The 13,696-nt window shown below is 47.6% G+C and overlaps 1 protein-coding gene across 2 annotated transcripts in view; it reads left to right on the top strand.

Annotated features, from left to right (window-relative positions):
- The window catches only part of TNIK (TRAF2 and NCK interacting kinase), a 156,736-nt gene that overhangs the window by 67,042 nt on the left and 75,998 nt on the right, over positions 1-13,696 (top strand). For both annotated transcript variants that reach the window (XM_014938823.1, XM_014938822.1), the window contains exons 3-6: positions 450-575; positions 8,773-8,883; positions 11,233-11,323; positions 12,700-12,830. In XM_014938823.1, coding sequence (XP_014794309.1) covers positions 450-575; positions 8,773-8,883; positions 11,233-11,323; positions 12,700-12,830 — 459 coding nt within the window. The remainder of the gene's footprint in view (positions 1-449; positions 576-8,772; positions 8,884-11,232; positions 11,324-12,699; positions 12,831-13,696) is intronic.

The raw sequence follows: 13,696 nt of genomic DNA, 5'->3' as shown, positions 1-13,696 counted from the left end.
GCCACAGGGTTTGAAGCAGCACATAGGGATGGTGGGTCATTAACCCATGTGAGAGGACTGCTACCCACCTTGAACTCTGCCAGGAGTTCAGGATCCTGTTCTAGGGGAGACATCATGGTCTTGAACCATTTGGGACCCATCCAGTTTCCACCCTGCCTGAAGATGTGCAGAAATGTGATGGGGAATGTGGCAAAGCATGAGTTTTCTCCTTGTTTTTTTTGCCCAAGGGCCCACGTTTAACTCGTTAGTCTCCAGTCCAAACCTCAGGCTCCCAGGTCTTTGATGCAAAAAGTGGTTTTATTAGAAATGGTGCAATGAAATTCAGGCAAAGTCAGTCAGAAATAGGGTGTGTGGAAGTTCACCCCTGTACGAAGAGAACTGGGACCTTGTGAAATGTGGTCTCTTTGTGCCTCTGGTTTCGTTTTAATTTTCTTTTCGCCTCATCCCAGGATGAAGAGGAAGAGATCAAACAAGAAATCAACATGCTGAAGAAGTATTCCCACCACCGAAATATCGCTACGTATTATGGTGCTTTTATTAAAAAGAACCCACCAGGAATGGATGACCAGCTATGGGTAAGTTGCTTTCTTTCCTTTTAAACAACTGGCGTTTGACACAAATGGTTTACTCTGTGTTGTCCTCTTACCACCACCTGTATTGCACAAAAAACCTTATTTTGCATCTCTCTTTTTCAAAGCCATGGCTTTGAAAAGCCTCTTCTTGTGCTGCAAAAATGCTTCTCCAGTTTTTTTGCCATAAAATCTTTGCAGGCTGATGATAAAAAAAAAAACCAACCCATTTTTTATTCTGAATTGTTATTAACAACATCTTTGTGACCATATTCAATTGCAAATGATTCTGTCCCATGAGAATAAATGCATTAAAAAAAACCTCCAAAAAAAAAAAAAAACCCAGTTTGAGGGAGCTGGGAGTGTTGCTGGGAAGATGGAGGATGGGGATGGGGAGGGGGAGATGCTGGGCAGGCGGGATTCCTGCCAGCTCTGGGCTCTGCTTCTCCTGCTGAATATTTCACAGAGCCAGAGTGGGTGAAAAGAGGAGAAGGGGGACTTCGAAGGGAGGACAGGGGGGGTCTGTGGAGATGCCTGGTGTTGCTGAGGGGCTGCAAGCTGCTTTGCCTCTCCCCAAATCTGTGCCTGCCTCCTCCCACCGCTTCTCAGTTATTAATTCTTGTGTTCCCAGGCTGGGGAGGACAGAGTTTAAATCTCTCTCCGGAGACAGCCAGGGGGTCAGAGCCCACCCCCTCGGTGGTCATGGGGGCCAGGTGGGGCAGCAGGCACCACGGATTGGGGGCTCTGTGTGCTGCTCTGAGGGGGATGAGGAGATAATTCGACTTAGTGTGCTGTATTTTGAGCTGATCTGAGTTTGTGGAGAAACAGCCCCTGGGTGTCCGAGCAGCGGTTTGAGAGCCCAGGGCGGCGTTGAAGGGAAGGCTGCCTTTGAGTTATCTGAAATATAACCACCTGGATGTTGTCCTGGGGTCTAAATAGTGCTTATTTCCTCACGGTCTTGTAAATCCAGTCAGTTCTGACTTGACTTACCCACGTGGGGTTTCCAGAGTTTTTCTGTTCCTGAACAAGGTCGCTAGAGCCTAATTTTTCAGGGGTAACAAATACCTGTGGTTCATCTGGGAGGCCGTGGAGATGCTGAAGAGCAGCAGAACGCTCTTTCCTTTAGTTTCCATATAATCTGGGCTTTATTTTAGCAAAAAGTTCAGTGCCTCCAGCTGTTTTCCCCTGCATCCACATGCCAGAGCACCCAGGGCAGTGTTGGGAGGGGGGGTTTGAAGGACATTCCTCCTGGGACAAAAATGGAGCTGATGGGCTTCTGCGCCAATTTGTTACCTGAGAGCTTTCTGGTATACTGAATTATTGGGAAGACTTGGAGGCTTCTGCTCTGGGGGCTTTTCTCACTGGGGTGCTGGGGTTATTTTTGGTGGGAACTCTTAAAAAAAAAACAAAAACATGTTCTTTGCAGCTGGCCTGGGGTTCAGCGAGGGGAAAGCGGTCGGGCTGAGAAATGCCTTTTCGTCCCGTGAAATTCCATTTTGGCTTTAGCTGGGTTATAATCTGTTTAAAAAGAAAGAAAAAAAAAATTAAAATAGAAAAGCAACCCACAACATTTCCTCTTGTGCTGCATGACTGCCTGGCGGGGTGGAAAAACCCCACCAACTGTGTGCCAAAGCCCTCAACAGCAAGAGAAGCCCTTTAGCGTGGTCTGACCAGGGAAGAGGGTTTGGGTTATAGGCTGCCCAGGGAGGTGGTGGAGTCTCTGTCCCTGGAGACATCCCAAATTCCCTCTGGACACGTTCCTGTGCAACCTGCTGTGGATGGACCTGCTTTGGCAGGGGGGTTGGATTAGATGATCTCCAGAGATCCCTTCCAACCCCGCATCATTCTGTGATTCTGTGATTGGTATTTTTCCTTGCCCCAGCTCCAGAGCAAAGAGCTCTTGGCATAGACAAGTGATTTAATAAAATAATGTTTTTTTAAAATGATTCGCCCAACCATAGCAGCCCAAACTTCCAAAAAGAAAAGCTCAGTAGGCAACTCCTTGGATTAAAAGAGGCTCTTTCATCAATCCCCATCACGGTGATACCGCAGAGGATGCTGTACCACCTTCAGATGCCCAAAACCAGGAGGAGAACCTGGTCTATTGCCCAGCGGGTCACCCAGCCGTGCAAGGGGAGAAGATGTTCATCCCCCAGCTCTGCTGCTTCTCTCTTGGCCTCTGAGAAAGGCAGACTAGATAAATCTGAATTTCCTTCCAGACCAGCTACCTCTCCTCTCAACTTTGGGGCTTTTCTCATGTTCTAATGAAAAGAAAAATGCTGCAAAAGCTGCTTTCCTCAACCCGAGGAGGTGTGAGGTTTTTTTGAAGTCTATCCCAGGCGCTGGGGCTGGTGGAGGTTTCCACGGCGGAGCTGGGAGGAGAGGTGTGCTGGTGTCGCTGTGTTAAATAGCTGTTGTTTCAGGATCTGATTGAATTAGGGCTCGCGCGAACTCTATCAGTCTTGCCGCGCAGATAAAGGCTTGTTTATTTTTCATTGGCCCTTTGTTGAAATAAAACGGTTTCTGATAATGCCCGAGTAATTCTTTTTATCGACGTTCGGGGAGGCTGATACGGAAATAAAAACCAGGGAGCTCTTTCAGTGGAGATTAAGATCTCTCGGAGAGGCGGCAGGCTCCTGACATGAAGTATTGTCATCGCCTCTGCCGCGGTGATGAGCAGGTCTTTGGGTGCCGCTGCTCCGCTCGATAGCAGCCCCTGAAAGACAGGTTTTACTCAACGGGCAGGTTTTCCTGAAATTAGAGGGAGGCACGGAGCGTATTTTAGCAGACGACAGCGGAGACGTGCGTTACAAATTACTACAGAGAGGAAGTAAAAGTCGTAGGGATAACCTTCGTGGAACATTTTTAAAAAGAATTAAAAAGCAGGAGGTAGGCTTATTCCTGTGTTGGATAAAGTGTTACTTTCTGGGGATGCTGTGGATCTTTGGTAGGGATTGTGCCCGTCTCTAACCAAGACAAGGGGGTCTTGGCTGGGGGAGTGTGTAGTGCAAGGGGGAAATGAGAGGGTGATGGGCTACAGAACCTGGGGAAAGGACCCAGGGGATGGTGGGTTTATCCATTAATTGCTTCTTTACTGAGTTAAACTCATGAAATTCCCCTTGCATATCTTCAGATTTAATGTATAGGTTCCCAGGATGTACGTCACCTGGGGTGAGGGGGCATATTTTGAGATTTTTGGGTTTGTGGGTTTTTTTTGGTGGGGCATTCATTAGGAAGTGTGAACTTCATGGGGAAGGTGACCCCATCCCCAAGGACCACCCCCTCCTCAGCCTGTTGCCCACCCTGATGGCTGCTGGAAGCTGCAGGCTCTCTGCTTCCTTCCCATACATTAACCCACCGTGTAGGTCCGCAGGGGTGCCACCACGCTGCCTGTTTGCCATCTGCCCTTGCCATCCATGCTGTACCCAAACCCTGCATGGTGGGGGTGGGCAGAGAGGGGGTTGCAGAGCATCGGGGGCTGAGCAGGAGCCCACCCAGGGCAGAGCCTGCCCGATGTGGTCCCTGGGGGCAGCGGTGCTGGCTGCCGATGGATGGCTGCCATGGCAACCCTGCCTGCGCCCGGAGCTGCATCCCTCATCAAACGGGAGGAAGGGGGGGGAAAAATTGCTAACAGGCAGGTTGCCAAGTACTTGCTCGTGGCGAGCAGGGGGGTGGCCACCTCTCTGCAGTGGGTAATCTTGGGGGGGGCACTTGGGGAAGAAGGAATTGGGGTGATTTGGGGCTGGAGGCTAAGTCGGGATGGCATGGCTGCAGCCGTGCAATGCTCAGGGCTGTCCCTGCGTGGTTGCCATGTGCTTTTTGTCACCGTGTCGAGCCGTAGGGACCCACTGAATCACTGCAAGGTGGTACAATGGGAGTCACTCTGGGGGTCTGGAGGGGAAAAATGGGGACAGACGGGCCCCGTTGAAAACGGAGCGTGAGCCGTGGAAGCGCTGGGATGCACCTTGGCAGCTGGGAGCAGGATTGAAGAATATTTTTGGGGGACAGTTGCAGGAAGAAATCATTAAACATTTGAGAGGGGACGGGTTTGGGTTGAGCCATAATTCTCTCTAGTCCCTCCAAGCCCTGGGGTGTGTGGGGGAGTGGGGCTGCTCCTCCGACCCCACCGAGGGCTAGCAGAGATGCTCTGCTGCTTTCTGGCTGAATAAGCCAACGCCGTTTCCTTCTCGCTCCTCTTCAAAGCCATGTCAGTGGTGGGAACACCACAAGGCTGTGAGCCCAGCTCCTTTTGCTGCCATCCCCAAGGCTTTCACCCCGCTCCTGACCCGTGGTGGCAGCTCCCTGCCAGCTCCCCGAGGGGCAGGAATTGTTTATCCTGGAAGTGCAGGGCACAGCCGGGCATGTCATTTATTTATGAACATGGGTGACAATGGTTTGCTGCTGCTGCTTCTCCCACCCAGCCCTGCACCACCAGCAACGAAAACCTGTCCTTACCTTCCCACAGAATATTTTAGTTGCTGCTTAAGATCAATTCGATGTCCAGGTTTGAAAGGGGCGTCAGCTTTTCTGCTGATCCTCCAAGTGTAGCTCTCTGCATTTTTATCTTTTTTTCTTTTTTTTTAATGCTCCATCGCTGACTCCAGGTGCCACGATGTGTGTGAGGAGGGACCCTTTGGCAGGGGAGCCAGGCTGAGGGGTGGGATGAACATAGGGTCTGCATTGCACCCACATTCTGATCACACATGCAGCAGGAGGAAGGATTTCCAGCAGCCTTTAGCCTGGGGGTGTTGCGTGCTTGTTTCCCATAACTTAAAAAAGCAAAGTCAAATTGTTCCTGGGATGAAGAATAGGAACGTAGAAGGATTTGGCTTGCAGAGTAAAGGATTTGAATTATTCTTGGTTGGGAGGTCCTCTGGACAGGTTGGAGCAGTTCACCATCACCTGGTCAGGGGTGTCTGTGCTGGGGATGCTCAGGTTTGAGCCCTTCCAGGTGAGGAACATCAGCAATGGGAATAGAGGTCTTACTGGCCTTCTCCAGAGCTGGGGAAAGCGGTGGTTGATTTGAAAGCTGCAGAGGCTCTTTAAACAAAAAAAATTGTGAGACAGCAGGACCCAGAGATTTACAGCTGCTGCTTCTGAATTTGCCTTGCTTATGAAGTTTGCTGTCACTCTGATATGAAGAGCTAAGTAAATGCTAAATGAACTGTATTTAAAAATACTTCCTCAATAAATGGCCTTGCAAATTAAATTTCAGAAGATGATCTTACCTTTAGCCCATCTTGATGATAATTTTAATTATGGTTAATAAAAATTCAGTCTGCATTTCAGGTTTATTGTCTTACTCCCATCATGACTTCATCCTTTAACAACATTAGCAATGATGCAAGTGTGTGCAGGGCAGAGCACTCATGCTTCTCACCCACATGGGACCGGTGAGGAAGTATCTCAGTATAAGTGCCATTTGAAGCCTTTCCCGAGTATTCTAAGCTCTGTCGTAAAATCAGGTGGAACTTTTGTCCCCTTTTCTTTTCTCCTGCAAGGCTGTTTGATGGTTTCCAACCTAAACACACCCGTAGGGTGTTGATACATTGATATGAAGGGGGCATGTTTTGAGATTTTTGGGTTTGGTTTTTTTTTGGATGAGGCATTCATTAGGAAGTGTGAACTTCATGGGGAAGGTGACCCCATCCCCAAGGACCCCCTCCTCCTCAGCCCGTTGCCCACCCTGATGGCTGCTGGAAGCTGCAGGGTCTCTGCTTCCTTCCCATACATTAACCCACCATATACGTCTGCGGGGACATCTCCCTGTACTTGCTCCAGTGCTCCTTACCCATCTCCTCTGTTTCCCCTCTCTTTGGAGGAAGCTGTAGGTGGGTCTTCTGTAGCACCCTTCCTTCTGAGGAGCAAAGGAAACAAAAGGTGCAAAGCGCCGGAGGAGCCAGCTTTCTTCCCATTCCATCCAAACCTTCTGGAAACAGGCATCCATCAGCTCTCCATCATGGGCGGAGATACTTGGGTATCCTCCTCAACTTTCTGGTGTCTTTTCTTGGAGATCTTGAGGTAGAGCCTTTGGGAAGTGCCTTACTGTTACCAGCACATGCACTTTGCTGAGCCCCCTGGTCTCCTGCCCAACTGGGCCTGGAGCCTGCAGGTACTACCAGATCTGCTGGTCCTGGATGTTTTCCTGTGGATGTTAGGGGACTGTGCAGGTCCTAAAAAGCCCACTTGGAAATATCCCTCTTAGGTTCGTCTCTCTCCTTCCCTCTCTGCTTTTTTTCCCTTTAATCTCCGGGACGTTTCACAGTTACAGATTTGGGATACATCAGCAGGTGGCCGTATTATTCACCACCGGGTGCAAAATTAATCTTTGCTCTTTGGAAATCAAAGAGAAGGAGAGAGGACCGAGTGAACTGCCAGCTCCATAAAGATAATCTGGCAAATTAATGGATGCACTGTGTGCTTTTAATGGGATTTCTTCCGTCTCCTTTTAAGCACCCTGATTGCCATACATAGCACAGCGTGCCCTTCCTCCTCTTCCTCCTGCTCCAAACCCTGGTGAGAGCCTGTGGATGGATTTTCATGGAAGGAGGATGAACAGGGCAGCCTTTTAGCTGGAAAGTGTTTGTGGCTGGCTCAGCTATCCAGGATTTTCCTTTCCACACTTGCTGCCGTGGTATCCCAAACGCTCCTTTAATCAGAAACACATGCAGACGCTGATATTCCCCACGTGTCCATGGGCCAAAGGGAAGAAAGAGAGGAAAAACGACTTTGAAACCAGTTGTTCCCTTGTTCCCCATGACTTAGGCTGTGTCCCAGTGACCCAACTGGATTGCAGGGCTCCTGCTGGGGTAGAAGAGCTGCGAGCCCTGTCCTTGCCTTCGCCTGGGGCAGGCTTTGGCCAGGCAGGCATCCCTCACTTGAAGCCAGTTTCCTGACGCAACAGGGATATAGGAAGAATTTTTCAGCTGTCAGTTTAGGGAGAGAAGCGAAACGTAATACCAAAACTAAAGATAGGTCGAAGCCAACTAAGGTAGAGTCTGCTCAAGTGTTTTGTTTAACCCGAAGGTTTATAGCAGTACTCTGGATTTTACGATCGTTAATTTATGACAGTCTTTTAAATCCATGTGTTTGAAAAATTTGGTTAGAAGTAACCCCTCTGCTCTTTTTCTCTCCTCTTGGCCCGTGCTTTTCATAAAGTGATGTCACTTGCTTGGAGAACATTAAATGGCATGTCAGCTTCATGTGATAAGAAACTTTAAACGTGCCCGTTGAAGAAACTGGCAAGGCACGATTTGTAAGGGAATATCTTCTCGTAGCAAGCTGGTCTAATTGGAAAATGTGGCTTCACATCTGAGACAAACACTTCTACAGGTCTTGGAGGAGACTTGGTGCATACACGAGCTGTGCTTGCTTTCTGGAGCACGCTGATGGCTCCTGCACACACTGGGGATCCATGATGGCCCTGGGAGGCAGATGCACATCCCGTGCTATTTTTATAAGGTTTATTTCACAGTTGCTCAATGACAAGATTATGTGTTCAGGCCCAGGTTAGATCCTTGTACCTTTATATTAGATATTATGAAATTTCAGAAGTGGTACAAGCAGTGGTTCCCAGTCTCATTTGAACCAACCTGAGGAGTAGGACACCATCTCTCTCCTGGAGAGCCTGCAGCTGTCTGGAAAGCTTGTCCTTGAGAAAAGTTTCCTGCTCAAAAAGGTGGTCCAAAAAAAAAGACCTCCTGGAAAAAAGAAGAAAAAAGAGAAAAGAGTACCTGGTTTTTAAGGTTGTAGGAAGCTTTCTGATGTCTGTCTTGTTGCCTTTGCATTTTCAGAGTTGAGGAACTTACATGCAAGAGGTAGAGTTGTGCTTGTTTTGCTGTTGATGCTGAAGATTGACCATAAGTACAAAGTAGGCTATGGAGCGGTGGGGTCTGAGATGTCAAGGTTTCCAATTTTCCCTGCTGATTTTCAGCACTGGACTGATTCCTCTTTCTTCTTCCCAGCCTTCTGGAGAAGCAACAAGCCTTTCAGCCCTTCCAGCCTTTCATTTTTGTTTTTATAACAAAAAAACAAAGGTGAATTAGAAGCTGATAGGTTGAAGATTATGTCCTGGTGGCTCTGCGTGGCACTGCAGTGGCTCTGCAGCGGCGTTGCCGGTGTCATGGTCCGACCCTGGGGTCGGGCAGCCTGGAGGATGCTGTGGGTGTCATTGCAGTAATTGTGATTTTGTTCCATTTGGCAGCTGGTGATGGAGTTCTGCGGCGCGGGCTCCGTCACCGACCTCATCAAGAACACGAAGGGGAACACCTTGAAGGAGGAGTGGATCGCCTACATCTGCAGAGAGATTTTACGGGTACGTGTCTGCAGGGAGCTGGATGTCGGGGGTTGATGGAGTGTCACGTTTGGTGCTTGGGGGACACGGGAAGCCTTTGGCTCTGCAGGCTTCGTGGCTGCTGCCCTGCCATGGGCTGGAGCCTCTTGGGTGCTGGTAGGCGTGAATGATTCATGTGCTTGTATGATGCATAATAAATAAGCCCTATTTAATACCCTTCAGCTCTCTTAGTTCCCTGACTTTTAACCCTCTTTTTTCTGCAACAAATATATGATTTCCTTTAGTTTTAACAGGGCAAGGATTTATTTACGTTAGCACTACGTTTTCAATTAACAGAAAAGTGAGGACTGATAAAGTCGGTGGAAAGGATCTTCATGATTAAAAAACACCCCATGTTTTATTAAATCCACATGTCCCTGGCTTTAACGAGGGTGCTGCAGCTTTCATACCCACAAGATAGAAGTTTGACTGGAACATCTTAAGATGGGCCGTGCCAGAGTTTCCTGTACTGGGAGATGGCAGCTTCAGCAAAGGCTTCCTTCATTTTGCACAACTGAGGTCAGATGATGTGATCATAATGGTTGCTCCAATATTAAAATCTATTGCTCTGTGAACAGGGTTTTTGTTCAGGAGAAAACTGAAATATCAGGCATGTGAAGGAAACCTGTAGAAGAGCCATTCAAGTGATAGGATGAGAAGAAATGGCCTCAAGTTGCACCAGGGAAGGTTTGAATTGGATATTAGGAAAAATTTCTTCACCAAAAAGGGTTGTTAAGCACTGGAACAGGCTGCCCAGGGAAGTGGTTGAGTCACCATCCCTGGAGGTATTTAAAAGACGCATAGATGTGTCACTTAGGGAGATGTTTTAGTGGTGGATGTGTCAGGTGTTAGGTTAATGGTTGGACTTGATGATCTTAAAGGTCTTTTCCAGCCTAAATGATTCTGTGAAAGAGAATGAGGCAAAATGATTGCTCCAAAAGGAGGTGTGACACTGTTGCTGAGGCTGCCGCTGGTGTCCGGGGGTGACAGAGCTTCTCTGTTGACCCTGAATGCCACCATCTGCACCAGCATGGTATGCAGAAGATGCCAGTGCTGTAGCTAATCAGTTGTTGTAGGGACACTGCTTTCGGTGCCAGGAAAGCACAGTTACACGGGCTTATTTTAAATACATGAGCTCTGTGAGCCTACTTCTTAAAATAGACCCTGGCAGTGAGTCAGAACCCAGCCACTGACTCATGTCCCAGGGCCACCATCGAGTGTCATCGCTCGCGTTGTGGCTGCGTTGGGGCAGTTGGTTGGTTGGTTGGTGACCTCCGTAGGGTTTCAGGTGATGAAAGGCTCCCACCTTCGTGCTGCAGAAGGTGACTTGGTCTTGGTTCAGGCATCAATGGCCAGTTGAGGCTCAATCCCATCTTGTTAAAGGATTTACTGAAATTCAATGAAATTTTTGCTTTGTCTCCAGTGCACAAAGGTGCCTCTGACCGGGTATAACATGACTTAAAAAAAAGGGTTCCTGTTCAAATATAATCTATTCCATGGTGTTGCCCCAAGGTAACAAGCGTAAAATGACTAATAACTACCAGCAGTAATGGCAGAAACTATTTTCTTCCTCAAATATGAATGTTTAATGTGAAATGTAAACCTAATGCAAAATTAGGTTTTGAAGTAATCCATATTTTTACGAAGCTGGCAATATAGGTGGATGTTACTTGGAAACTGAAATAATAAGTGAACGAAATAAAAATGTAGGTTGCAAAAAGAAATTAATGAGCTAATAAAAAAGCACAACAGAAAAGCTAGTTTACCTTTAGCCTTTGAGACAGGCTTTTAATTTGAGCTATATCTCCATTAGGGATTTGTGCAAGTTATAATATTTGTGTTTGCATGGTAGCTTTTTTTAATATAAGCTTTTCAGTGTATTGGAGTCCTATTTATTGGGTTTTGGTTTTTTTTCAGTTTCTGGATGATGGGAATACAGAAAGGAGACAAAAGCATTCTATTATTTTTGTCACAGAAGTGGCTCCCTAAGGCAAGGGAGCACATGGGGGAAAAATATGTCTAGAGAAACGGAGGAATTTGGGTTAATATTTTCCTGCAGAAACTGAAAAAGTTGGGTTTAATGCCTATAGGATTGGTGGTTCCCATCTCCTGCTGTGGAGAGCCAGTTGGTGGGCATCTCGCTTGCTGGGCATGTCCTCCCAGTGTGTGACACAGGACAGTATTGTGAACACAGGATAAACAAAAGCGTTCTCAAGCGCTTAACTCCAACTGTGAATCTTTCATTTCTGGAGCGTAATTGGATGAGGAGGAATGTCGGAAAATAACATGCCTTGAACTTGGATTCCTCTAACCTTTCTCTGAATTCTCTAGGGCTTGAGTCATCTACACCAGCACAAAGTAATTCATCGAGACATCAAGGGACAGAATGTCTTGCTGACGGAAAACGCAGAAGTTAAACTAGGTAAGAGTGGGTTAGAGCTCCTGGAAACTGCAGGAGGGCTGGCTGGAGAGAAGCAGCAAACCTGACTTGTACGTGGCTTGGAGAAAGGGAATGGATACCAAGAGCTACTGTGTGTTTTTTCATGTGCCAGCCTCAATAACATGACCTTGGATGTTGACCAGGCGCTGTGCGATGAACTGCTGGTGGTTGATGGCCAGGTCCTGCATGCAAAGATGTGCTTGTAGTTGTGTTTCTGTTTGGACAGGTAGTTTGGGCAGCTCTACCATCAGATCAAGACCACGTTGGATGGGGCTTTGAGCAACCTAGTCTCACGGAAGGTGTCCCTGCCCATGGGCAGGGGGGTTGGAACTCAATGATCTTTTACTTCCAACCCAAACTGTTCCATGATTCCATGATCATAGTCCAGCCAATTTAGTGCCACATAATCCAGATTTTTTTTCCAAGCCAAACTGTTGGAGAGAGCTTAATTTGCAAGAACTAATCTGAATTTCATAAACAATGTTAATCACCCTGGAGAAGACCAGGCATTCACATGAAGATCATCTGGAAGACACCAGGTCAGCAGAGATAATGTGCTGATATCCCCAGCTGTCCAGCACCAATGTTATTAAGGCTGCCTTTGCGTGTTTTAATTTTTGGTAGTGATGAAAGATCCCTTACACTGGTAAAGTGAGGTGCAAGCCTTGTTTTCCCAGGTCTCTCCTCTCTCTGTACAGCAGGATGAAACCCCATCTTAACAGATGGCACCACCAGCTCGTTTGGCTTTATGCTGGTGAAGATTCCCCTCCAAGGGGAAATTCTCCAGGGCAAATCTCCAACCGTTGTGTTGCACAAAGTGAACTTAGTGGACCATAGAGTATTCTCTCATTGATTTGATTTCATCAGTTTTTGCTTCATTTTGCAGCTCGGCTTGACATTTCCCTATGGGCCTTTGTCCTTGACCCTTAGTTCTTAAGTCTTTTGCATTACTGCCATTTCCAGCAAGAATTTCGGTAGGAAAATGAGGCTTCTATCAAAATTTGGCAGGCTTTAATTCAGATGAGAAAGCACAGAACAAAGGCTGCTGCTTATTCATGTTGCTAACCCTGTTTCTCATTAGTATGAGGAACTGTGATTTCTTTTCATTGCCTCCTGGCAAGGAGGAAAAAACACAGGGTTTCCTACAAAACCTGGACATCAGATGATCAGGTTCGTCCTTAATTGACCTCTGTTGATCCTGGCAGAGATCAAACGGGAATGTCTCTGGCCTCGTCCTTCTCTCCTGACCGTGCAGAGGAGTTGGCCTGAATGGACTTAATGTCCTACAAGTCAGCAGAAGAGCGTTGCTCTGGTTTGTCCCCAACCTTACCGTGGTGCCCTGTTGATCTGGTCCACAGTGGATTTTGGTGTCAGCGCTCAGCTGGACAGAACGGTGGGCAGGAGAAACACCTTCATCGGAACGCCTTACTGGATGGCCCCCGAGGTCATTGCCTGCGACGAAAATCCCGATGCCACTTACGACTTCAAGGTACCTAAATGAACATCTCCCTACTCTTCTGTTCCTCATTACAGATGTAGTTTTTGCAAAGTCTTGCACGTTGACAAGTAAGGCAGGCGAGGAATTAAGGTAGCACTTACCGGTTATTGCAATGAGAGTTGTGATCATAAACATCTGAAGAAGGTTCTTGGTGTGGTCTCAGATTTTGTGCCTCAGTACCATGAACTTGAGCCCTCAGGAATTTAGTACATCCTTGCAGCTCTGCACAATAACACTGGTAGGCATCAGCCTAGCCTCCTGCTTTCTGGCTGTTGGGATTTTGGGGTGCCTATTCAGGTCCAATGTGAATTTTTCTTGGGCTGTTCCACATTTCCAGTGAAGAAGCCTTTCCCCCACGCTGAGAAAGGTGCCAGGCTGAGGCTTCTTACCTGCCAGCCTGCTTTTTGGTGCTGCCTGTTGAAATACTCCAGTCAAACATGCCCTGTTAGCTCTGGAGAGAAGTCAGGTTGCGTTCGGAAAGGGCAAAACCACATCTTCTGGCCTGCAGGCTGGTGTTCACAAGGAGATCTGAGGGCTGCCACACAATCAGACGTTTGGGGGCTGACCTACTTTTCACATGTCTCTGTTGCCCGTTTGAAGTGTATTTTTGGATTGGTGGCAGCACGCAACGTCGCCGATGAGCTGTGAAGTGCCACACAACAGGTCCACAGGAGGGTTGTGGGTCCCACCTGCCCATTCAAACTACAGCAAGGTCTGATGTTTAAAGTGAGGAGAGCTTACTATTTTTTAATCTCATTTCTGCCTCACTGCAAGTTTTTGGACACGCGGGTGTGTAGAAACGTCCCTTGGGTTTTGTCCCTTGGTGTTTTGAAGCATCCAGAACTTGAATTTCTAGC

Source organism: Calidris pugnax, unplaced genomic scaffold (assembly GCF_001431845.1).
Source record: "Calidris pugnax isolate Ruff unplaced genomic scaffold, ASM143184v1 scaffold52, whole genome shotgun sequence".
In the NCBI taxonomy this organism is placed as follows: Eukaryota; Metazoa; Chordata; class Aves; order Charadriiformes; family Scolopacidae; genus Calidris; species Calidris pugnax.
This window is presented reverse-complemented; position numbering and strand designations above follow the sequence as displayed.